The sequence below is a fragment of the Phlebotomus papatasi genome, chromosome 3 (genome assembly GCF_024763615.1).
Source record: "Phlebotomus papatasi isolate M1 chromosome 3, Ppap_2.1, whole genome shotgun sequence".
NCBI lineage: Eukaryota > Metazoa > Arthropoda > Insecta > Diptera > Psychodidae > Phlebotomus > Phlebotomus papatasi.
This window is the reverse complement of record NC_077224.1, coordinates 34,167,318-34,194,942: the sequence shown is the minus strand read 5'-3', so window position 1 is coordinate 34,194,942 and position 27,625 is coordinate 34,167,318. Positions and strand designations below refer to the sequence as shown.

The 27,625-nt window shown below is 34.8% G+C and overlaps 1 protein-coding gene across 1 annotated transcript; it reads left to right on the top strand.

Moving 5' to 3' along the window:
- The first annotated feature begins 221 nt into the window (after positions 1 to 221).
- On the top strand, positions 222 to 27,625 carry LOC129805387 (Krueppel homolog 1-like). The gene is made up of 5 exons (XM_055853273.1): positions 222 to 811; positions 14,013 to 14,551; positions 21,490 to 21,766; positions 23,125 to 23,869; positions 27,024 to 27,625. Exons 2-5 carry the CDS (start codon positions 14,024 to 14,026, stop codon positions 27,319 to 27,321), a joined length of 1,848 nt encoding a protein of 615 aa, XP_055709248.1. The 5' UTR covers positions 222 to 811; positions 14,013 to 14,023; the 3' UTR covers positions 27,322 to 27,625.

The window sequence follows — 27,625 nt, the reverse complement described above, 5'->3', positions numbered from 1 at the left end:
TTTTCGATTATGGCGATCTAACAGGCTTTTGATGACAGAAAAGTGTAAAAAGTGTAAACGATAGGGTGACAGTGTAAAGCGTTGTGCCTTGCATTTGGACTTATACTATAGCTGCATGGGGATTTGGCTTCTCACTCTAGCTCATCATTCTGAACGATTGTCTCTGTTGTTTCCGTGCGCGATAGTCGCTGTTGCGTGGATTTTGGTGCGAAAGCCAGTGCGGTACCTCCACGTGCCCTAAATACCCAACTCTCGGGTCTTCGTCGATGGAAGCGACGACCGCGACCGAGCGGGAGTTTAGTGGCCGCGCCGCTGTGTTGGTGCTCTGCATGAAGAACGCGTTCGTGAAGGAGGTAAACTGTGGCGCTGTTGGAGCTCCAAACACCAGTTTACAGCCAGGCATTGTGACTTCATCAGAGCGGCATCACAGTGTTATTGGTGAATGGAGAGAAAACGCACCAAGTTCCCTGTTGAGCCCTGATTGCACTAAATTTGATCCTTGTAGAAGGTCTTCTGTTTATAGAATATCATCCCTAAAAACTATCCTTCCTTGATTGTTCCACCAGTGACCGTGTATATTTGTGCTAATTTCAAAAATTGTGGTATCTTTCAAGAACACTTCCGCAAAAGACAATTGAAAAAAAAGAGTTCTTTTTTCCTGTACAATGACGTTTTAATAGTTTCTCCGGGTTTTTGATATAAACCTCACTTATAGGCTTATCAAAAGGATTCTAATCTTGATTTTAGTGACTTAATTCTGTTCAGCAGCAGAGTTGAGAGAAATTTAAATTGGACATCCGTTGAAAGTTCGGTAAGTAACCATCTTTAATTTTCACTACCTACCCTCGTCAAATTAACTTTGAAGAGATCCAAATTAATTATGGAATGTGGGTTGAGGTATCGAAATAAATCGAAAGTCTTCTTTTGCCTGGGAGAATGTTGAAATGTCAGTTGGGTGGTTGGCAAAAAAAAAGACAACGTCACCATTTTTTGATTATTAAAATTTTTCGGTTGTCAGAGAGCGCATGAGCCATTTTGAGGCCAGAGAAAGGATTTTCTCCCCAAAACGGCTTCACATCAAAATGAACATGATTTTTATCGAGTTTATTGCAAGAAAAAAAAAAACATTCCAGTGCGAAATATTGACATTGTGTGGTGGAATGATTGGAGAACCTTATCAAAATTTGATTTGAGTTCAGAGAAAGAGAAAAAAAAATGGAAAATAACCATAAGATCATCTCTATTTTATTTACAATATAATATACCTATATTTTTCTGCCTCAACCATTTTCTGTGTGAGCCTCAAAAAATTTGCCCATAGAAACGATAAGAGTGTGTCTTGTGCTAGGCTGCCTGTGTTGAGAACATCACTGGCAAAAACACCTCAAAATTGATAAAGATAGGTCAGGTCTGCCCATTATGGCAAATGGCGTCTAATCGGAAGTTTCTCTATTTAACTATTTCACATTTTGCTCGGGTATAGAGTGGAAGGCAAAAAGACGCAGTCACGTTAAGTAACACCACCTTACATAATTGCCTGAAAATGAAAAAAAAAAAACAACCACAGAGAGAGCCCAATTTAGGTGTTTTATCATCACCTAAGAAAGTATGGGACCAAAGAGAAAGAAAACCCATTAACTTTATGTGAGGGATTAACTACAAATTTTTACACCAACCAAGGCATACACACGCAAAAGCCGCAAAAAAATCATAATATAACCGACCAACTCAACAAAATGGAGGTCGCCATTTTTCCCAAAAAACCAACTTCTACCTCCTCCCCCCAACACCCCTAGAATGCGCAAAAACTGCCAGAACCCAAAAAATAGCAGACTTTTCGGTGTGTTGGCGCAAATATACAAAAAAAAAAAGAGCAAGAGCTTGAAATCTAATCTAAAAGCCGAAAATAGAAAACGAAAAAAATACGCACACACAATATCTCATATGCCCTCCTCGCCGACCCACCCTACTGAAGCTTGCTCCATGAATCAGTCCCCTATGATGGTATGTGTTATTGTATTTTTGACTGGGCTCTTTTTGCGCGAATCTCAATTGAAATAACTCAGGTCAGTTATACAAGAGTTAGATAAATTTGCGGTCAAATAGAGGTGGATGGAGATAAAAATTCCACTCAAGCATCAGCGTTCTCTCTGCGGTTAGTCTCTCTAAGATATGCAGTGCTTAGGTCAAGGAAATCGACATGGATTTTGCTAAAACGATCCACATAGATCTTTTGTCATTGACAGAATTTCTTGACACTGCCACTTGTGCCGATTTGTAAGAAAACAAAAAGCGTTCAAATTCCATCTTGAAGGTGAAAAAGATAAAGGTGGAACCACTGTTTCATTAAAAGTTTTTGGGGGAAATAATTAATAAAGTTATAATGAGTAAAACCTTTCTCGATCCATGAATATTTTGAACTTGTAATATTATTTGCAAAATTTTAAACCTTGATCTAATCCTAAATAATAAGTATGATTTGAGGTCAAAGGTCGGAAATAGTAGACAAGCCTTACCCCAAGCTACATTGAGCTAATATAATCTAGTATTTGAGTCTAGGAGTAGGTGGGCTGACCTTTGGATATTAGGTTACTTTAGCTTTACTGAGCCTAAGGCCAGCTTCAGCAGACCTAAAGTTCAGCTCAGTTTCCGATGACCTAGAAATTCAAAATGGCAACCAATCCCGTCTGACACAGGGTAAGGAGGACTAAGCCTTGAGCCATTAATTAACACCCAGTTTTAGGCAGTATTTTAGCCCTCATCGGAAAGATCCGAGTGGTAGGCACAAATTAAGGACTGAATCTTGCCAGGTACATCAATGGCGGTGGAATGAAACTGTCAATTACACATCCTGATTTCACCTTTGAATTTTATACAAATGATAGAAGCTACACAGATAGAGATATGTCTTATTTAACGAGTATGAGCGATTTAACACTTTAGGAAAGCAAAAACTATTTTGAAAAAAATTGTCTCCTAAAAAATACCCCCGAAAGGAAATAAAAATACGTATTTCAAGGTTGGAAATTTGTTTATAGTTACCACGACACTTTTCTCTACACGAAACGTACTCACGCACATTTATTATTATTAAAAGAAAAACACTAAAAACACTGAGAATCTTTGTGAGAATTTTAAAAACAAATAAAATATTTTGGAAAATATTCCATCTTGTCATTCACATTCGAGCAACACGGCCGGCAACATAATTTTCGTAGTTCCGCTCTACACCACCATGAACGTAAAACAGTGTCCTTCACGTATATTTGGTAAGGGGTATTTTGTATGGAACCTTCTTAAAAGTAAAGTATGAAAGATAGGGTTTAATTGAGGCTATAATCCACGCTTACCTGGTCAGACGGGATTTTATTAATTTTTTAAATTTACGGGATCACTTGCCCATATTGTCTAATCTTAAGTGGTTTTTTTTTTTCTAGAAAATCTTGATTGATAAGAAATTAGGCAAGTTAAGCCATATGGCTAAGCCTTAGGTCTGAAGCCCCTATAAGAGTAATGCCCTAGATACATTTACGACTTAAGCTGAGAGACAGCTTAACGTAATTTTAATCAAAATAATTATCAGTAGGGGAATTCTGTAACAGTATGGCAAAGTCATATGACAAATTCAAAAATTTGTGTGGTGCATGCGAATATACCAATTGAAAATCTACTTCCTATCAGTTACTAAGAGTTTCATGGAGCTCTTAGCAATGACCATTCGATGCCCACTGGGCTTTAATGTTGCCCTGCTTTCAAAATTGCCATGAAAATTTGTCATATGACATTGTCATATCGTTACAGAATTCCCCTACAGAATACATTTCCATCATTTTCTGACTAATCCGGCTCTCGGCTTAAGCCTAGAAACGGCTTAGTTAGTGGGAAACTGATGAATATAGTCAAATCCAAGTGCATGACATTTCCTATGTTTCCCATATGTTTCCAGCGAGCCGAAAAAACTTTTGAGTTTATTAGCTGTTTTCTGTCATTGTAGAATGAATTAGCAAAAAATACTAATACAAAATAAAAGCCAATTTAATAACGAAGAGGAAACCGAAGGCCCTAAATTGACAACATACGTAGTTTTGAAGCTATCTCGTGAAATGTGTACGAAAACAGGGAAAAAATTACACTAAAACCGGTCGCATTTTTCAGAGCTAATGTCACCCCCCGGTCAAATCATTATTTTGATTATAATTACGTAAAGCCGTCTCTCAACTTAAGTCGTAAGTGTGGATAGGCCATAAATTTTCACATTTATTATTTTACTTGAAACAACATAAAAAGGACGCAAATTTAATAATTAGACTACAATTTTGATGTCTTCGTATAAGTTTTATGATTTAATATTGTTTTTACAAAACTGCTAGTATAAAAATCGAGCAATATTTTTAAAAGTAAATAGGTTGAATTACAAAAAGCCTTTATATAACAGGGACATATTCAATAAATCCGTAGGATAAAAAAACAGTTTTTTTTTTCAAACTCAATTTTATTTATCAAGAAAACGCCGATAAAAGTCGATATAACGTTTTCAACGAACATCCTACTTTTTTAGCCGTCCAAAAAGGCGTCTTTCGTAAACTCACTAAATAAAATAGCCCATAATTTTATATATTACTTTGCCATTTGAGCAAAATTGCTAGTCGGTGAGCAATTTTTTGGGATAAAATTCTCTTGAGTCATAGGGTAAAGTGGTGCAAGTTGGACAGTGGTACAAATTGGACAATGCTTTTTGTCTCACATTTGGACAGGGCTTTTTGTCTTGATAAATTTAGTACTTCATTTTTATTTGTATATTTTTAATGCTTTAGTTTTATAATTTGGTTCCTTGTGCTTAAAAACAAATTTTGTACTGTATTTATAAAGAAAAAGCCATGTCCAACTTGTACCGGTGAATTGTCCAACTTGTAACATTAATTCCAAATTATATCACTTTACCCTAGTTTTCTGAATATGGTGACTGAAGCAGAGGTGTGCAAAAACCGTCGAAACCGAATAAACGTCAAAATAAGTTGGTTCTGGTAGCGTTTTGACCATTGACACACATGTTTCATTTGACGTTTATTCGGTTTCAACGGTTCTTGCACACCTCTGCGTAAAGGATCAGATCAAACTTCAAACTCATTTTCATGAAAGTAATTTTGCTTCATTTTTGGTAATTCGGTTTTGGTCAAAATTGGATAAATGCAGCAGCAAAGAGAATTTTAATACCCAAAATTTCATATAGAGTATTGAACTCATATGACATCTTGAATCTCTTGAATCATTGTAATTAACGATGAGGAGTCTGTTTAATAATTATAATTAGGGTCGAAAGAAAACCTCTTCGACAGGGAACCCCTATTGACACTTTTGTCAAAATGTTTAAATTGCGTTTTTCGATAAGGATAAGTATTCGAATTTCGTATTCCAAACGGTACAGAGTAGGGTGTCAATAAATCCTGACACGAGTTCTTAAAGTGCCAATAGGTGTTCTTTTCACCCTATCTAGTTTGGGTGTGATTTAGATTGTAAAAAATTCAGAATTTTCCATAAAAAACACTTAGGTTAGCTACTTGTAACAGCTGTAACTTAGGAATCAAAATGATCCGATTACTGTCAAATATTGACACATATTATCTGAAAGATGGTTGATCATGCTTTTTTAATAGTGGCGCCATCTACGGAAATAGTCAAAAATATTGTCATAAAGGACAATAGTGATTAAAACATAATTTCCATAGCTTTGCAGTCTATATCGGCTTAAGGCCTTGACAGACCTGAGGATTAGCCGAGAGACGGCTTAGCGTAATTTTATTCGACATGACAGTTAAACTTCATTTCCATCATTTTCCATTAAGTCGTCTGTCGGCTTAAGTCGTAAGTGTGTCTAGGGCATTACCCTTTAGTCTGTGAGGGGCATTAGATCAAAGCAATGATCCAGACCTATCCAAACAAGCCCTGCTTAGTCTCAATCTGTCGACCCTCTTTTCTCATCACTTGATGTAAAATCTAGAATCATTTACATGTGTATGGCTCATGGAAATTGGAAATGCGAAAACACAACCGGTTTCCCACCCATTTGATGAATGATCTACGCGTCTGAATTGCGTTGATGGTGCGGGGGGAGACACAATATTTGCATCTGTTGGTTTCTCACACTCCAAGAAAAATCGCGAGATGGCTGTGTATGTGGCTGTTTGATAAATCCGTTGAGGTTTGAGGTCGCACCGCGTCAAAGTCGAATGTTGAGTTTTGCCAAATTCCGAGTTAAGATTGGTCAGTACACTCGCCACTTTTTTTTTCTCCGCGTTTGCACACACACTGGGCCTCACAAAATATTCTTTGAGTGCCTTCTCTATGTTTGCGTTTTAAATTTATACGACAACATGATATTCTGCCAGAGTATTTTGCGGTGGGATTGATGGAGTTACTTTTATAAGAAGAAAAAAAAAGCACCAAGGCATTGCTCAATTAGAGAGATATTCGATGGCGGGCCTTCTTTTTTGTGCCTGATTTTTTGGATGACTTTTGCTTTGGGAGAAGTCCTTGAAATTGAACTCTATGGTGTCATGCAGAATTTTTGCCAAAGTCAAACCTCACAATTGGTATTCATGGGCAATTAATTTGTAAATAAAAGAAAAGAAATTGACTATACGTAAATTGTTCAAGGGAATAAAGTTTGCAAAAAAAACTAATACGAAATTTGTATTTTATCAGTAACTTTTGAAATATTCGTTATAAGAATATAAACTGTTAGAGGCAATATAAAATTTACGATTCATCCACCCTCTGTTCGTCCTCATGAATCAAAAGAATGGTTCTTGGGTGATATACAGCAAAAATGAAATGACTACCCATATCGACTGCTATCATCCTGTAATCGCTCCACGCGCACTCCTCGAGGCAGAAAGCCCACCTCGACTTGTCTTGGCGAGGTCGGTACTCTCTGCGGCAGGCTGGGCTCAATGTATCGAGGGTTGGCCGGAGACGCGCCTAAGCAGGGGTGCATTGGGAGGGTGGCTATCACCTTCAGTGCCCTACCAGTGTCGCCTAACTCATTCATCCCTGACGGAGTGTGTGCGAGCGGTGTTGCTTCGCGCGGAAGACACGTGGAGGCGAGGAACTGGCTTTCGCCCATGGAGGCGATGCACCGGATTCCAAGCACCATGAGGCGATGCACTCACTGTCGCCCCGTGTGAAAGTCAATACAGAAAGGCATTCGAGGGAAATGCTGAAGCACGCATGCTCCGAGTTTCTGGTGCGTTGAATGACCGGATCAAATCGGTGGATTGTGTCAGGACGGGAGATTATCTCGTACAACATTGAATCAGGACAGCTAATCCTTCTGTTCTCTGTGAAAATTACTTTCACTTGGTATTTATTGCCATAGAAGTTGATATATCAGTAGATTTTGGTATAAAATGATGAGGAATTTTATATTATGCCTGAGGAATTTTGAATATGCAATTCAGGATAAATTGCAAAAACCAGCATAAACTTGATTAAATTCAAAATTAAATACACAATATATTCTAACAAGGAAAATTATACAAAGGTCTAATAATAGTTTTAGTTAAATACCATAAGATTTTATTTCTATTTCTGATGACTTACTTGAAATGTAAATGTCCTATAGGTGATGATTAGTATTTTTATAATAAAAGCTCTATTTTATTGAAGAAATTCCTTCTCACACAATTTTGAACAAATTTGAAAGTGAAAATAGACAAAACTGAATTGCAATGTTTTCTCAGTTTTATTTCATATTTCTGTAAAAATTTCAATTATGAAATATTAATTTAATGAAATATATTTCCAAGAATTCAAATTTCTACTAAACTAATTTTGAACAGGGGAGATTTATCTGTACTGGCCAAACAGGTCAAACTTTGTTACATAATTATTTCATAATTACGGGAATAGAAATTAGAATACCCAAATTTTTAAAAAGGTATTAAAAAAATATTGAAAATTTTATGAAAAATGTTATCCATCTGAATTCGTACTTTAAAAGACTTGAAAGAATAAATTGTAACAAAATAAAAAAAACGTTAGCAATTGATCTATCGTAAAACTATTTTATTAAAAAAAATATTTGGAAAGAAAAATAGAAAAAAGTACAAAAAAAAGATGGCAAAGCATTCCAGTTTTGAGGAGTTTTCGAACTAACGAGAATGAGCTCTCCGTGTATTGTTTTTTTACATGCCATTTAGGTACACACCGGTTTACTATCAATTAAATTGATTTATGAATTTAAAAAAGCCATTCCGAATTAAAAAAATTGCTTAAGAAAAGCACATTTTTAGAATATTTTAGCATGAATAATAAGCATACGGGCAAATAAAAAAGTAAATTATAGAAAGGTATATCATTATGGGTACATTACCGATCCATGACCAATTAAGTCCAATGCAGTTGACTTGAAAATTAAAAAAATATTTAAAAAAAAAAATCCGAAATCAAACTAGTTGAAAAATAGGCCCTCCATTCCAAACTCAGCGTTGATCTTCGAAAATTCGATGACAAAATGTTTTTCTAAGTTAGGCGCATGAGGGCGAAATATTCACCTGTAGGGGAATTCTGTAATTTTCGTGGCATTGTCACGCGTGAGTTCGAAACCTGACAATGCCATTCGAGCTTTTTTTTGACATATCATATGAGTTCGAAAATGCAATTCATTGAATTATTTATGCAATCCCTTTACTTGATGATTTTATGAAAATACAGTACGTCCTGGTTGATTTGTTTAATTAAATCTATTGTCATTAGAATTGCCAGAAATCTCAAATATATGACTTCTGAAAATGCCATGTGAGTTGAAATGGCAATGTTACGGCTACAGAATCGCATTTTCGAAAAAGCTCTCCTAAGATTCGAACCCAATTTGTCATATGGCATTGCCAGAGCGTTATAGAATTCCCCTCCTGGGCCTCCAAAATATATTTGGAAATGATGAAAATTCTAGGATCCGTTTTTGAAAGTAAAATTTAAAAAAAAACATGGTTTTGGATGGGAATAAGGGGTTGGGGTGGGGAAGGAAAAAGACTGTCTTAGAAATTGTTGACTTATGACGGGGGCCATCGGAACCGGAAGTTGATATCTCTTTCCGTTTGGCCTTTAGCCATGTAAAAAGTTGAATATGGATTATACACCTGCACTGTCTTTGATGGCGTCTACACACTAGAGAAATTTATGTCCATATTGAGACAATTTCCCTATGCTTGTGTACGAAAAAACTCTTCAATATGGACATAAATTTCTCGAGTGTGTAGAGACCGTGAGAAAGCCTAGTTCCTCAATTCAATTTTGATACATTTTTTCAATACAGGATTACATAATACGAAAGATTGATAAGTGGTGCTTTTTTGGTAGAAAAAACGTTTATGGATTTAACTGAATAACAAAACAGAATATCCTTGTTCGATTTATTAATTAATTTAATAACTTGAAGAGTTAAGCCACGTGTAGCCAAGTTCAACTTAGTATATTTTATTCATTAGCACAGGTAAACAAGTTAGCAACTCGTGGTATTTGTATATAGCTTTACCTACTTGAAACAGAATATTAAGTCTATTTATAGAGTGTTCCAAGATTTCTTATCAACAATCTTAAAATAACTTCCTGTAAACTGGATCAAGAGATTTTATCTAGAAAATATAAAAAAAAAATACATGAATGCTAATAAGGATTATTTTGTGAATTAAATTCTGTGAAAACCAAAAATTCATTAATTGTGCAAATATGTATTTTCTTTGCTACTTATTATTAGCACAATTTATTTAGAATCATCTCTCAAATTGCCTAGGGGAATGTTGGCATGGTTCGCACAGAGTGAACCTTCAAACGATGCAAATTCTCTCTTTGTTTGCAAAGAGCTGACCCGCCATTTCTCATCTCGTTTCATGAGCTTAATAATGATCTATCTTATAGCTAAGATTTGACGAACTAGTTCTTTGCAAACAAAGAGAAAATTTGCGTTGTTTGAAGGTTCACTCTGTGCGAACCATGCCAACATTCCCCTATGTCAAATTATTTTGGTAATCTTCATATTCAATGGATTTTCAATGGAAATAGGTCAACAAGAAAGGAAGAAAATGGCATGGTCCACAAATTACTCAAGCATCTCCCAAAATTCTACAACATCATGCTTAAATAGAAAAAGCAACTGCTAGGATATTGTAAGAGAGGTTGAGTGTCCTGATAATGGCAGGAGGGAAGAGGAAGAGTCTTTTGAGTGAAGGGAGTACTTTCTCCGGAGGGCCTTGACTGTGTATGTGTGAAAGTTTGTAATCGAGAGTGAAAGGTAGGAGTGTGTGGCTGTTTTTGTGGCAGAAGCTCAACGCACAGAGGGAAAGGTCTTCATCCTCAGGGATGGAAGTCAGTCAGGGAATTGCCAGGGGTGTGAGAACTTGGGGAAAATCTTCCCTCTGATCTACTTTTTCCTGCACACTTAAATTGCCGAATGCGTGAGAGTTGGTGCGTGGAGTGCGTGTGTGGGAGGAGCTTTTGGCGTTGCGTCTCGCACAAGAAGTGCGTCGAGGGAGACGCACCAGGGCCAAGGCATTGGGACTGAGAGAGAGCGACGACATTGTGGCCCTTTATGAGGAAATATCTCTGATGCCTCACTGAATTTTCACTCTCGGGCCACTTCTCAGTTCATTGCTGGCGATCATCGGAAGCAGACCACAATTCCGGAAGAGACATTGTCCACACAAAAAAAAAGTTTCAAGTGAAAACTCTTTCTTCCAACCGGTGTGTGCGTGTGTGTGTGCGCGGATGAAGATGAAAGTCTTGTGATGGGCCTGTGAATCTCTGTGAAAATCCACGTGAACAATGAGTGTCTGGGACAAGCAAGAATGGATTAAGACGATTTTATCCAAGAGTGGTACAGAAATTAAGGAAGTCAAGGAGGAGAACAAAGATGGTTGGTTAACAGCCTTCCTTTTTAAATTTGTGCGATTTACGTTTTGTTTATGGGTTTGTGTAACATGAGGTGAATGATCATAGAATTTTTAGTGGTGGACTTTTTTTTTAAATAGTCAAGAGGTTGAACTGTAATGTTTTGTTCTAAATAATGTGACCTGTGATAGAAGATCCTTAATATCTCAATATTATTTTATTGAAAATTTTATAATAATACGTAATTCGGAGACAGTTATATTTTTTGATTTTTTTCATGGAAATTTTGAATGTTTAATTCATTTTTTTAAATAATATTTAATATGAATTTGTATTGACGGGCTAGTGGGGCACATTAGAATTGGGGTACCTTTGAAAAACGGCTATTTATTCTATTTTTAATTGAAACTGAGTCTTAGCATAATTTAATTTACTTTGCAATTGGTTTGTGGAGCTAAATTATATCATGATAAGATCTTGTTTCATTTATAAATAGGAGAAAAAAGCTCTATTTCAAAATGCCCCAATTCAAAGGTGCCCCACCTCCCCCTAACCACGAAGTTTTACAAAATTCAGAAACTTTTTTAGTGTGCAAAATTATTACAAAATTTTATATTTTCTCATTCAAAATTCATTTTAAAATTCAAAAATTTGCGTTATTTGATATCTACAAGATAAGAGAGGATATTTCTAGTTATTAGAAATAATCTTTATGTACATTAAAAAAAGATGGGTTTCCTCACGGGACATATTTTATCGATTTTGACAAAATTATGTTTTAAAATTTATGCATTAGGGGGAAGTGGGGCACCTTTGAAATTGGATTTTTTTCTAATTTTTAAATGTAATTGAACCATATCATAATGTAATATATCTTCTCAATCTGTTTGTGCAGCTAAATTATATCACGATAAGGCTCAATTTTATTTAAAAATAGGTGAAAAATCCAAATTTCGAAGGTGCCCCAGTTCCCCCTAGTGAGTGTTTTCAAAAGAATTTGCATTCGTTGTCCATTTTAGGACTTTCCGAAGAATGTTCCCTCCAGAAATACCATTTTAAATAACCATTCGGGGTAAAAAGTGACAGATCTGAACTAAAAGTAATATAATCTTAGCCTAGCCAGTTCGTCTTTCCTGCTTTCCCTATCTATTCTAAATCAGTGAAGTGGATTTCTTTGTAAAAAAAGCCTTTGGAAATTGGCTTGAAAGATACACTTCTCTTGAAGATATAGGAAAATTACATTTGACGAAATTAAAAGTGTTAAATTTTCTATTAGAATTATCTGGGAGTTAAAAAAATATATAGGGGACAACACTACCTTCAAATGATTCTAAGCTTCAGATAAATCAATTTTTTTCTATGTTCTTAAAGGATTTCATCGGATTTCAGCCATAGCTCTTTTCTGGAAATTTGAGGCATTGGACTAGCTAATAAAATATTATTATTATTATAAGCCAAATTAATTTAAAATACATTTAAAAAAGGAATTGTTTGAAGCCTTGAGTTGTCCGAAGGTAGCGCGCATTCCCCTACATTCGTTCACTCTTTCTCCAGACTCGCCTATTTTTTTTTTAAACTGATAATTTCTGTTGGTGCGTAAGAAATAAAATTGGTGAAGCGTCTGAAGCATTAACAATGGATCTATTAAGCTAATCTATTAAGCTAATTAAAAATTTATAGAGACATAGAGCTAATAGTTTTGTAAAAGATTTATTTACTCCGGCTAAATAGTCAGTATTTTATTAAATTTAAGAAATAGAAAGTCACATTTGTAGAGTAAAGATTAAAAAAAATTGAGTGTTAGAACTTCAAAGGAAGTAAAATCGTCATAGGAATTTTGGTAAAGGAAAAAAGCAATTTTTAGCTCTACAGCGCTATCAGTTGCTTATGATACAAATTCGACTTATTTTTGCAAACATTTAGATAAGAATAATTAGGGGAAGGCTTTCAAGCTGCGCACACACTCTGCCTTCGAATACTTTATATATTTTCCCATACTCCTTTAATGAATCTGACCTATCGCAATATATTTTAATAGCTACACTGAAAAAAAGAAGTTTTGTTAATCTAACAAATAGATTTTGTTCAAATTTTGTCAAAAGGATATTATTTACCAATTTGGCAAAACTTTTTCTCGCATTTTCTATGCGAAAACACCTATTTGACAAGCTTTTAGCAAGATCCAATTGGCTGTCGATTTGACAAAACTTTTCCATATTCTGTGTGGAAGAACATCCTTTTGACAAACTTGTCTTGTTGATTTGACAAAACTTTTTTTTTTCAATTGAAAAATATTATGTGCGAAGCCTGAAAGACTTCCCTTTATTATTTTTATGCTTCTCTAAATTTGAGAAATTATTGGCGGAACATGACGTTTTGCATGCCTTATTAAACATTATGCACAGAAAAAAATATTTTGTAAAAATGTTCGTAAATATTTGTGAATTCCTATAGGAGAGTTACGAAATGCTCATAAATCGTATAACCCACAAACAAGTTCGTAAAAGTTTGTACTTCTTCACAAACATTGTTCGTAACATAATCACTAGATGAGCATTTTTTGTACTTTTACAAACATTTGTTCGTAAATGTTCGTAAACATACAAAATATGTTCGTAAAATTTTGTCATTTGTTCGTAAATGTTTGTTTTCCTGTTGGATATTTTACGAACATTTACGAACAAATTACAAAATTTTACGAACATTTTTTGTGTGTTTACGAGCATTTACGAACAAATGTTTGTAAAAGTACAAAAAATGTTCGTCAAATGATCATGTTACGAACAATATTTGTGAAGAAAGTACAAACTTTTACGAACTTTTTCGTGGGTTATACGATTCACGAGCATTTCCTAAGTACCCCATAGGAATTCACAAACATTTACGAACATTTTTACAAAATATTTTATTCTGTGTACTCATGAAATTAATTATTTAGTGCTATAAAATAATTTAGTCTTACCGAGTTTTCTGATTGGCTAGAGCTTTAAATGCTTTCAAATTCTAACCAATCAGTGGGTCTGCAATATTTTATGAATTTAAATAATTACTAGGTTTATAGCTATACCCTCTTAAATTCAAACATTTTAAACGTTAATCACCTACCATTTCCAATTTTTGATCCACAGATCTCCGCAAGATGGTCTACTATACGGCTCTTCCATTGATAATGCAGACAGAAGCTTCAGCTTCTCAGCTGTGTGCCTGTCCTTCGGACACCACGGATGCTGGTCGTTCGTCAACGTCCTCCACCTCACCCAGTCAGTATCACCAGCTTAGTGTCCCCTCCACCTCAGCCATGCACACAGGGCCTGAGATACTTCACACCTACACTCCCACCACAACATACCACGTGGTGAGTCCCAGTATCACCCAAAAGCCCCTCCAGGGACCTCCGGCACAGCCCATGACCCTCCAGCCACCGCCACAGAAGCCCCAGTTCAAGTGCGAACAGTGCAACATGTGCTTTGGCAGCAAAAGCGCCCACACAAGTCACATTAAATCGCACACGAAGCAATTTATGTCACAGCAAACGTTGCAGCAACCAATTGCTGCAACTAGCGAGAGTAGTATGCAACAATCTGTGTTGTCAGTGCCCACAGTGAATCCCTCGGATCCTTATCAGTGCGATGTGTGCAAGAAGACATTCTCAGTTCCAGCCCGATTGGTGAGTTTTATGTGATCTAACCCCAATATTTTTTCAATTAGTAAAATCTTTACCAGAAAATAGAGATGAGTCGTCAATTAAAATATAATATCACGGTGATAAATGAAAAACCAGTAGGAAGTGGATAATTTTTTTTGTTTCTATGGAAGCAGTTTAAAACAGTGTTAATGATGATAATTCTGAAAATTAATAATTCGATAGAATATGTAAAATGCTTCTTAGAAAGATGATGGAATGGGATTATTATTTTTCCTTATGTTTTAAGCAGGGGCCTCTCGACATTTCATTTTTCCATACGTTTTTGCATAGAGGTACTGAAGACTTTTGGCAAGTTTTTTCCTCAAGAAAATTGACTTATCAATCTGATATATTTCGAAATCGTGCATTAGAAGCTATCTAAAAACACATATTTCATAATGTTCGCCAAAATTATACAAGAACTACGAGCAAATTTGTTTAAGTCGCGGTGCAGTAGCTGCAAAATTTTTACATGGAAAAATGAAAAATAGCTTCACTTTTTATTAGGTTTGATGGGCCCCTGGTTTTAAGATTATTCTTCAAGTTTCTGTTTATAAATGGATTATTTTCGCAAGTTTGGAAATTGGGACGATATTGCAATATAAAGCAAACAATATCCTCATGAAATTAATTATTTAGTGCTATAAAATAATAAAATAAAATAGATCCATCTGCTAGTAAATTTATTAACTGTTAATAATGCTATGAAAAGTTGTACGGTAGTAAAAATGAAATCTTTAGATATAATAGAAATACCAATAACTTAAAATATACCCATACAAATTTTTTATTTATCTCGAATAATTTAATAATTTTTATTTATCTCGAAAACATGCTTTTTAAGCAGACGAAGAGGAAAGAATGTCACTCGTTCAGTGAAAAGTTTTGACTGATATCTACCGTTTTTATCCCCGAAGGATTATTTTAAATCAAAGAAATTGAGTGTAAGAATAACTCTTTGGAAAATCCTAAAACGAACAGCAGATTCGTGTTTGGAGGATTCAATTTCTAAAACACTCACTAATAAAGTAATTTGCTAGAAAATCACACAGCGCTGAAAGTCGGACGCACTGAAAGTCGAACTATGAAGAACAAATACTTAGGAGAAAGTGAGGTATCTTTGAAATATGGCTATTTTCTCCAATTTTTAAAAAACGGTCTGATCCTTATTATTGATTTGTGCAGCTAAATTAAATCATTAGTAAAGTCCAGTTCCATTCGAAAACTGAAGAAAAAAAGCCCAATTCAAAGGTACCCCATTTTCCAGCCTTAGTCAAGCTGTTTCTTAGGTGTCCGTCTTTTCAAATTCTACCCTTCACTCATTTTGGAAAATAATTTGGACAAAATCGCAATTACATTTTCCTGCATCATTTTCCAAAATTGGAGACTCAAATTTCATTTTTTTTTAATTAAAAGGGACAGATAATCCTAACCGGCTTATGTAGGTGAGATTCTTAACGTGAGCTAACTCGGAGTGCATGCAAATTCGATTTAGAGCTGAAGTTGGGAGACGCCATTCAGTTATCTTGAATAAAATTCGTGAAATTATACAAATTTTGTATTTAAACCAAAATATCAAGGATTTGGATGAACTGACAGAAAGTGTTATATGGCTGAAATGTAGACCAGAATGTTCTCTATAATTTTCCCATAGAACATGATCTCATCGATTACTCAGAAGTCAAGATAAGCGAGGTTTTTTGTTTCTTAACTCGTTTTTTCATCCAGAGTTCCCCAAGTAGTCATTTGTTGAACTTCAACTATATCAAAGAATTGTTGATTTTGTGGGACTTTCCATTTAAAGCCATATTTTAAGTGTCTTTGTGGAGTAGAGGCAGTCAAATTGGCATATGAGTGATTTCAAAGCGTTATTATGGGAAAAATCAATTTTTTCACACTTAAACGGCAAAATCGGAGTGATAGCGTAGTCTGAGTGGAAAATGATGTATGGACGAAATGTAGAGACAAATGTCCTCTACAATTATGTCGAAGTAATCATCAAAATCGGTTCAGCGACAGTCGAGATAATTGAGGTTATGTGATATTGAAATTCGTTTTTTGACTGTGGCGCCCCTGGTGTTGGTCCCACGAAGTTCAAATGTTCTAGAAAGTTGTAGTATTTGGTGAGATCTTTCGTTTAAGCCCTCATTCATCAAAATCGGTCACATAGAACCGGAGATATGATTTTTTAAATTTTGTGAACTTTGACCCCTCATATCTCCGGTTCTATTGAAACCACAGCGCACATACGCACCATTTTGGAAACGTCCTAGACTGGACTACAACATACTAAAATTTCATTAACTTGCACAATGCCGTTTTTGAGAAAAGTGACTTTGAATTTCGATGAATTTTGACGCTATCACAGCGCCACCTGTAGTGACTTTTTGAACTTCCATCTAAAAGTGCTCATCGAGACGAAACCAAAAAGGTAAAATTTATGTCGATATGTTAATTAGAACCGGAGATAGAGGCCGGTCAATGTTCGAACTTTGACCCCTTATAGCTCGGGTCAGGGGTTATGGATCGACTTAAGGTTTTTTTTGTTTGATAGGTATAATCAGCGGCTACAACATACTAAAATTTCAGCCCGATTGCATAAGGAATTTTTGAGTTATTTAACTTTTAAGATTTAAAAATTTTCCTTTTAATAATAGCGCCCCTAGCGGTAGTTTTACGAACTTGCGATTTTAGAAGGGGAAGTGGCATTTCACGAGAGCTTTCCAAAAAGCCCTCACTTTTTAAATTCTGACAATTAGAACCGGAGTTATGGCCATTTTAAGAAATTTTTTTTGGACCCTTATAGCTCGGGTCAGGGGGGTCGGGGGACCTTAAGTTTGGTATTGATGGAAAGCTCTAAGGCCCAGCTATAACATACTAAAATTTGAGCCCGCTCCATGCCATAGGGCCGGAGCTATTGAGAAAACAAAAAAAGGGGGGTCTTCAAAATGGCGGAAGGAGGGGTGGGGGGTGGGGGGTCAATGCACCATGTTGCAACTTTCATACGATATTTAACCTTTGCCGAAAACCGCAAGTCGATATCTTTTTTAGTTTAGGAGCTATTAAGCTCCAAAGAGCGGCCGGACGGCCGGCCGGCCGGCCGGCCGGGAACGTAACTTAGCCCCCCATATATTCGTGATCAGGAAGTGGCGAAACACATTTTGGCCAAGTTTGAGCGCGATCGGAGGACATGAAATTTTGTTAGGATTATAGTAGGTGAGATTGTTAAGAATCTCACCTAATATTCCTTTAGGTGTTCAATGAGACCCATAATGACTATCTATGTTCTATATAGCAAAAGTTTGAAGCCTGTTTTTGTTTTTTTTTACCTTAGAAGCATATAATTTATGAAGAAATATTTGTCAATAAAAATTATTACAAATAATAATTAAGTATTTGTTACAAAACATTATTTGCAATGATATTATACAGGTGAATATTGCTAAATGGCAATTTTAGTATTTTCAATTAGACTACTAAATTCCTCTGATTTTTAAATTTAAACTATTTTATAAAGCCTAAAAATTCAGCAATTTCTTTTTATTTATCGAATTAGATTTTTCTGTTTTTGAAAAATTAGCTATCCACGGAGATATGACTTATTAATTTGCAATGAAAACTCGTATAATATTATCTTATGCCCTAGATACACTTACGACTTAAGCCGAGAGACGACTTAACACAATTATTATCAATATAATAGTTTGACTATAATCCCATCAATTTCCCACTAACTAAGCCGCTTTTCGGCTTAAACCGAGTAACGAATTAGTCATAAAATGATGGTAATAGTATCTGATCATTATATTGATTATAATTATGTTAAGTCGTCTCTCTTCTTAAGTCGTAAGTGTGTCTAGGATATTAGCACCTGTTTGAAGCTTTATTAATACAATTTTATTTGTTTTTGTGTAATTTTTAGGCGTAAAAATGCTTATGAGTTGTTCTTTCATACCAGAAGCATCTTTCTTATAACCACAAATTAGGGTAGTAATATATTAATCTTTTAGAATACTTTAAAAATAAATTAAGTTTCCTCATTCCATTTATCAAAATAATCAAAATAAAAGAATTGGCAATAAAATATTCTTTTACACAAAGAATTTACGAGTTTAGGTATTCAATAGAGCACTTTTAGGATTTGCTTGTTTTTTGTTCAACTTTTAATTCGTAACCTAAAACCGTCTTCAGGCCTAGAGTTTAACTACGTGGTTTAACTATTTAAAGACTACAGTTACTCATAAAATTATTTTGTTTTTGGACTATTTATTTATAAAACAAAATAATTTTTTATAGTAAAAAAAAATTATTCTTGAATCACTCATCCTTAAAGGGTTAATTTCAATAATTCTACAGTAGAGTCTCGCTATAGTCCATATTTGGTTTCAAATTTGACACTTGGGTCGCACTATAGTCCATGTAATTTTTTAAAATTATCAACGATTTTTAGTATTGAAATTGCTCGACGGCTTCCACTTTCTTTGCAATTGTGGTACTTGTCCTTGCTCTCTTCATTGTGGATCACAATTATCACAACTACTTAATAAAGTTTGCCAAAAATATTAAAATAATTATGCATGTCGCATACTAAAAAACATACCGTCGTTGCGGGTGACTTTGCACGTTTTTTCGCTGTTTTTCAACTTTGCCCTCTAAAAGTGGATAGTTAAAGTGAAGGGAGGGGGGTTTTTGAGTAAAATTATTTGTATTCAGTTGTTAATGAATGGATTTTGTTCCACTAGCATTAATTTTATAAAATTTTACTATGTTTAAAAAAATCAAGAAAAAAGGCTTGCACTGGGGATAAGGTGCGGGTGACTTTGCACTTTTTAATAAATACTAAAAAATCAATAATTTCTGATAATAAACGACAATGAAGATCTTCACATCTAAGGGTAAGATGCACGAGATCTACAAGATGGCATGATCGCCATCTTGATTTGACGTTTCTGTCCGCCATTTTGAATAACTGTCAAAATCTAAAACAGGTTCGATTGGGTTGAAATTTTAGTATGTTGTAGCTGATATCAAGACCTTTTCAGAACGTATCTATGTTCTATTCTACGTCAAGTATTTACCTTGATACAGAGGTTCAAAGTTTAAAAATTTAAAATATTCATATTTTGGCAATCTTTATTTTCTAATCCTAAATTTTAAAACCTAAACGAAATTCCTCAGTAACCATTAGAAATGGTTGAGGCTTTTATTTTATATATTTATTTACTCTTACATAATTAAAAAAAAAATGAAAAGTGCATTTATTTATTTTTTTATTTTTTCATCTTTGCAAAAGTTTTTCAGATCTTCAAATAATATGCTGTTATAAAGAAAAACAGTGCTTTTCTTTTTGTTTGTTATTTAGATCTCATCGCCTAACGATAATACTGTCTTTTTTGTGATGGTTACGATAAAAGAAGCTCTCCGTAGTTCTGTATTAATGAAAATGTCAAAATTTTGAACTTAGAGCCCCAGCACCCAGACAATCGCTTGACCTAGGCCGGATTTTATATATGTTCTGAAAAGGTCTTGACATCAGCCAGAACATACTAAAATTTCAGCTCAATCGGATAAGTTTTTTGTTTTGACAGTTATTCAAAATGGCGGACAGAATCGTCAAATCAAGATGGCGACCACACCATTTTGTAGATCTCGGTCATTTTATCTTAAGTTATAAAAAAAATGGATAATTTTTGGCCAAATACTTCTATAATAAAGCTTAAGAAAGTCCATTATATGCAATTTTATAATATAAATCATGCGTTCTTAGGAAGACTATAGTGAAAAAAAGGAATTTACTAAAAGTAATGAACAAAATCGAAGTGGATTATTCTAGCCAGATAAATTTAGAATAGATTTGGGCAATTTACTTCTCTGAAATCGATTTTGGAATTGCATTTTCAGATAACTTTTTCGCGGAGTCGTTTTTTGACAAAATACCTATACTAGGATTTCATTGACTATTACTGAAACTACAAGAATCCTTTTGAGGATCATTGTACCTTACTTGGTACTTAACATATCCCTATATACTTTGACATGGTAGAGCGGATCGGCGAAGACTATCAATAAGTGCTAGAATTGTTCAAAGTCTCACGAACAGCAGAGTGCAAAGTCACCCCCCGAGTGCAAAGTCACCCGCAACGACGGTAACCTAACTTAAAATCAGTGTTTTGAAATCAATGGTCGATAAATTGTGGACTAGAGCGATGGCCTATAGCGAGACTCTACTGTATAAATAGGCAAGAATCTTGACGAAATTAGTCCCAGAGTTTCTTAAAATTCTGTAAAACTGTTTGATATTTGGATAGGAATCTTTGAAAACGAAGTGAAACTTTCCATCTGAAACGGTATAATCTTGGGAGGGGGATGTGGGTTACTTTGAGCTATGGGGCTACATTGATATACGATTTTTTCGCATGTTTCTAAAGATAGTAGGGCCTTGCAATTATTTTATTTAAATCTACAATTGTTTTTATATATCTAAATTACGTTACATTAAAGGCCAATTTCTAGAAAAAATAGGAAAATATCGTTTATCAATGTAGCCCCACCTCCCCCTGGTTTTTGAATATTGTGTTTTAGAAGTAGAATTATTAAAGGTAAACTGTATCGGTTAGTTTACTTACACAAGTGATCTATTCTAGAATTTGGGACTATTTTAGAACAATTTTTATTAATTTATAAGTAATTTTTGGTTTTATGAAGTGAAAATCAAATTAAATCTCTTTCTAATTTTTAACATTGAAGAAAAATTGTTGTAAAATAAATTCAATTCAATATAGTGCCGCTGTTTAAATTTAAAATAATATTTTTTTTTCAATTTATTTTTTTTTTAACTATTTTCTTTGGAGAACTTGGTACATTGAAGAAAATCAGTTGCTTCGGAGTTGCATGCAATTAATGTTTCATTCGCGTTTCAGGTCCGTCACTATCGAACCCATACGGGAGAACGTCCGTTTGAATGTGAATTCTGTCACAAGATGTTTAGCGTCAAGGAGAATCTTCAGGTACATAGACGCATCCATACCAAAGAGCGCCCTTACAAATGCGACGTGTGTGGGAGGGCTTTTGAACACAGCGGAAAACTCCACCGTCACATGCGAATTCACACCGGAGAACGTCCCCATAAATGCTCCGTTTGCGCCAAAACTTTTATTCAGTCTGGACAACTTGTAATTCACATGAGGACACATACAGGTGAGTGAGAATGTCATCTTTCGCCCACACAATGGCTAAACACAATTCCCGAAATAGTTCAACTCTTGAAATACTTTCGAGTTTCGTGACCTTTCTTTTGAAAGCCTGAATCATTTAACGATGTACTGATTGGAGAGGTTTAGCGTTTATCTAAGGGGGGTTAATATTAAAAATATAAAGCGGTCTTCAGACTAGAGGTTTAGCCTAGTTTCCGAAGGTCTCAAAATCCTAAATAGCAACCAATTTAATTTGTTCTTTTGATTCAAATAGATTATTTCCTCTTAGGGTGGAATAACCGGCTATCGCCATGTTTAGGAAAAAATTAAATTCATTTAATCATAACTTTTGAATCCTTATTACAAGATAAGTCAAATTTGACACAAAGTTACTTAGATGTATTGGCTCTAGATACGTGAAAACAATAATCCTAGAACATAACGTTGGACTACTTAAAAAACTGATTTTTATTAATAATGCAAAAATAACCATTTCGTCGCCACTTTTTACCACTTTTCGCCAGTTTTGTAAAATTTGTAACCACTTCTCGCCACCCACTTGAAAAGAACCACACTCGGTTATTTTAGGCAATGCTATGAAAAGAATACATTCACCATTTCTCTTTCCTTGTGATCACTTTATTATTACTCTCTTTAAATGATTTTTCTTCACTTTTATTTGAGAAATCAAATTATGGGGCTTTTGCAGAAAGTAAACAATGCAGATTTGACAATTGAGAATGTACGAAGTGAAGTTAGCGTCGCCTATTGAAAAGATATGGCGACAGGTGGTAAAATCAATTCCAGAATATTACCACTTCTCGCCATGCCTCATTTTTATACAAAAATAATATAAAATGAAATATTAATTGACTAAATACAAATTTTATGTATTCCACAAGTGCAATTAAATATTCAATAGACAAATTATTTACCCAAATAGGTATTTTTGGCCTGATGAAAATTTGACAACACTTAGAACATTTGGTAAGAGATGTTGGATTCGATGCACTTGCTTAAAATATTGCTCTAAAAAGTGATCAAAATCGTGAATCCAAAACGAAATTATTATTTTTCGATTCTATGCGTAGAAGCAGAAACAAAACAAAAAAATTGCGAGTCATTTATTTCATAAATTGCGAAAAATAGCGATTTCAATGTAAGTGGCGAGAAGTGGGGCACTGGCGAGAACTGGTGATTCCACCCTAATATTCCATTTCTAAGTCAAAATTTTCCAATAATTTTCGACTGATAAGTGTCTAGAGAAGTTAAACCTTATGGCTAAGCTTTAGGTATGAAGCCCGTATAAGGATGTTTTTTTACCTAAAATAATCTTCATGACCTACATTAATTAATTTTCAGGTGAAAAACCGTACAAGTGCCCTGTTGAAGGATGCGGTAAGGGATTCACATGTTCGAAGCAACTGAAAGTTCACTCGAGAACGCACACAGGAGAAAAGCCCTATCATTGTGACATTTGCTTCCGTGATTTTGGGTACAATCACGTCCTGAAACTCCACCGAGTCCAGCATTATGGTTCCAAATGCTACAAATGCACCATTTGCGATGAAACCTTCAAGAATAAGAAGGAAATGGAAGCACACATCAAGGGACATGCCAATGAGATTCCAGACGATGAGGATGTCAAATTGGTGCCTGAGACACCAGAATCTCAGCCAATTGATGAGAGCATGGCTTCTCCTATTCGTGAATTAGAACCCCCCATACCAGAAACGCATCCCATGCAGCTGGACACTCCGCGAGAATCTAGCTCAGAGACCAATTCAGATGGTGATGATGTCACCTACTACAACATGTACTCGCGCTTCGAGCAGAGTGTCGTGACCAACTATGGCGTCTCGGCGTCTGGTGTCAATCCTGCCCTTCTGGCGGCTGCCTCCATTGCGGCGGCAGCCACAGCAGCTGGTTTCGAGGACCAACCCCACAAGGGGCCCCCGGCAATCACAACGGCCCCTCAGCCGCTGCCACCTACTTCCACGCCCGTGCCACAGAGTCTGGCCACCTCAGCAGCCTTTTACGAACCTCCCGCTTCCGTCATGCGGCAGCACAGTTACTTCACACCCGCACCAACAGCTAGCGATTTCAGGTAGGTCTTTTATTAGTTCCGTTAAAATTTGATTAATTTTGGGGGGGGGGGTATGCACAGTAACCAGTTGATTTATTAATTCGTTAATAAATAAGAAAAGCTATGCACAGTAACTAGCTTACTTATTTATAAATAAATTACTTATTAAAATGGCCGTTGAAAGCTTAATTTCAAATTAATAAGTGTTCCTATATGCACAGTGCTAACTAATAAAATTTTTGATTTATAAACATTCTCCTCGAGAGAAGCTTGTTAGATTTATTATCGTCAAATTAAGTAGAAAAAACAATAGGAATTGATATATTTCACGAAGTAAATTACGATTTATGTGGTCTTATGGCCTCTACACATTGGGAGCAATTTTTGTCAAAAATTGCTTTTTTGATGGAAATTCCCTGCAGCGTTGTAGGGGGAAACGTCAAATTTCTGTCAAAAACGCAATTTTTGACGAAAATTGCTCCCAATGTGTAGACGCCTTTATACAGTAAAATATTTTTGATGAGAAACTTTAAAAATTTTCATTTTTTTTTATAATTAAGTGAAAATAACCTAGGACTGTGAGGAAAAGGAGATAATGACAATTAATTTTACATATTCCAAAAAAGGTTTGATTTTAACAGTTTTGTTTTTAAAGATTTAGTGAACACACAGACTTCATTTGAGAAACAATGGTCAGATTTCTTTTTAATGTATTATAATTTGCTATAAATATATATGCTATAAATTTTCGCCTCTATTTTTTCATTTTTTTTTTTTGAAGCATTAAGCACTGATTTTTATCTATCAAAGATTTAACAATTCTTTCAATTAATTTATCAATATTTGCAAATTCTGAGTTTATTCTGATCTTGCTTTATAATATTTTCTGACTATTCATTACCTTTTTTTAATCAAATATTAGTGTAGAAAATTCCAGAGGGGTCATGTGTTACAAAAAACGAATATACATTTTCTTCTACAAATTAGTAACACTTTCTTTGCAAAATCCACAAAGAAAATAAATGTTCAAACATCATTACTAAGATTTTCAATATCTTACAATGAAAAGACCTAAAATAAACCTAAAAAATAAAATCTTGAACGCTTCAAATCAAAATGTACAAAATTCTTTAAATTGAAAAACCTCTCAAGTTTTTCTCAGCATTAGTCCTGCCCTCGGGCGGTGGATAGGGGAAACCAACTGATTTATTAACAGAGCTTTCGGGACGTCATTTTCTGTGTTTGTGCATAGGTTTCTGATTAATTAATAAATAAGCCTAATAAATCAGCTGTTACTGTGCATACCAGTCCAAGGCTGGTTAATTACTTCCTTCATTATCACAATAAGAAATCTCAAAGTTTTAAATAAAATATTTTGTCAGTAAAACGTAATATTAGGTCAGAAAAAAGCTTGGTCAGTAAAAATTGTTAATTTCTGCCACTAAAAAGTTAAATCTGATCAGCAAAACAGTCATATTGAATTCAGCCATATTAGACTGAAAGGTCCAAAAAGTTTAATTTTATCAGTAAAAAAAAGTTATATTAATTTGGTCACAAAAAAGGTTTGGTCAGTAAAAATATTATTTTGATCGTAAAAAAGTAAAAAAGTCGTATTGGATAAAAAAATATTGGTTTTGTCAGTAAAACATGTAATTTCATTCAATACAAAGTAATTTGGTCTGAAAAAAAATGATTTGTTGAGTAAAATTGTAATTTTGGCGAGTTACAAATAGAATTTGGTCAGTAAGAAACTCATAGTTGGTCAAAAAAAAAAAAACAATTTTCATTAGTAAAACTGTAATTTAGATCAATAAAAAAGTCATATTTGATCAGAAAAAAATGTTTCGTTAGTAAAATTGTAATTTTCCTCAGCTACAAATTGAATTTGGTTATTAATGGCTGAGGCACACCTTTTAAACCAGGAAAACTTTATAAGATCAAAATTCACATGCTTTTTTTTCTTAAAAGTTTAACATATGTTTATCCTACTCTTTTGCACTCTACATCTTCTTCTTTTGAACATCACACCAAATTAAGTTTAGTTTAGTCCAATTTTGAGTCCGAAAGAGTAGGACAAACACATGTAAATCTTTTGAGAAGGGATTCGAATTTCGATTTCATGAAATTTTATCAAACCAAAAAATGTACTTCAAAATTATCGGCCATATTGGCAAAAATGTCGCTCCCGCTTGGAATTTTCTTACAAGGTTGGTGTCAAAAAGCAAATGGCGGGCATTGGAGGGATAACCTTACATTTGACCTCTAGATTTTTGGGGACGAGAGTACCCATAAAGTTTGAACAAGTTTTTTAAAAATTTAAGAAAAAAGTGTTTTTTGGATTTATGCAATCTGTAATTGTTAATTATCATACTTATTGGCCTCGAGAGGTTTTTCCTTATTCTGGTCTAGAAATATCAAAAAAGTCACAATATCTGCAAGGAAGCAGAAAATCGAAAATTCACGATTTTTGACCAAGAATATCTTAGCTCAGGAGTTAATTGGAATCCTGCAAAAAATATCCTAGATTTGGACATTCTTATAGCTTGTAATCATCCACAAAAAAAATGAATTTTTATCGATTCTAAATAGTCCAAAAAAATTCTTTTTTCCATGGGTACCCAGAGTCCCAAAGGAGACGAAAGAGTTAACCCTCCAGAGACTTTCCACCAGATTTTATCGAACTAAGGGAGAGCCTTCCTCCTGGTGGTGACCTAAACTTGACGACATGGAAGTCTCTCAATCGCGATGGGGTTTCTCCGATTGCGATGCCCTATGTGACTATGGGGTGATCCAAACCACCCCCCACTTTTGTGTTTGTTAGTTATCCCCTACCTCATGCGAAGTAGGGAATTTGATAATGGCAAGTTCGGTTGCCATTGACATGGTCCGTTTTTGCGCAAGATAAATTTAATTTTTAATCCTCGACACGATTAATAATAATAATAATCTGCTGCAAGCTTTCACATAAAACAAGCGCGTGAAGCGTGATTAGCCATTAACTCCGAAATAGATATCTTTATTTTTGGAGCTTAATATTAATTTTGATTAAAATAAAATCTAAATAATAATAAATAAATATTGAAAATAAATAAATTTTGAAACAAAATACAAAGTAGTGCATTATTTGGACTTCAGAGCCTTATAAAACGTATAAAACGCATAATTTTCCTTTCAGATCGTCTTTGGACTCTGCCAGTGATCTCGTGAAGCGAGTAGAAGCTGCTCTGGCTGGTACAGAGCCCCTCTTGACGCCACCCCGATCGTCCCCAGAGTCTCCGGAAAGGGCATCGTCCCCAGAAAGTGACTCTGTCCTTCTGATGGCCGATCGGGACGTCATGAGTCTGCCACTGCGGAAACGCAAACTCTACCTCAAAGATGAACCAGGGACGTCAACAAGCGCCCCCAACATCGCAGAATCCTCGTCGCCCGTCATGCGAATGAGTTCAGTCATTCAGTTTGCTAAAGCCTCGTAAGAACATCTATCATTTTATCAAAGTCATTGAGAAGAATGCTTCAGGAAGCGCAACATTAAAAAAAATGCATAAGATGAATAATTTTATGAAAAGGGACTATTCTAATTATACATTTAAAAAAAAAACACACACACACAACTACCCATTAATTGTAGATTTTAGCATTTTTCATATTATAAACTATTTAAAAAAAAAGAATGATGAAAACAACATATTGCAGTAATTCTAAGATCATTCTATGAAAGAATAAAGTAATTTAAAGGATTTTATTCTAAGCCTGCGATTTTATATTTAGAAACAAAAA

Bases quoted from the DNA above. Each gene is read 5' to 3' on its own strand.
- LOC129805387 (XM_055853273.1), top strand. From the start codon at position 14,024: ATGGTCTACTATACGGCTCTTCCATTGATAATGCAGACAGAAGCTTCA. The intron at 14,552-21,489 runs GTGAGTTTTATG...TTCGCGTTTCAG, and splicing joins TCTCAGTTCCAGCCCGATTG to GTCCGTCACTATCGAACCCA. The intron at 21,767-23,124 runs GTGAGTGAGAAT...ATTAATTTTCAG, and splicing joins TCACATGAGGACACATACAG to GTGAAAAACCGTACAAGTGC.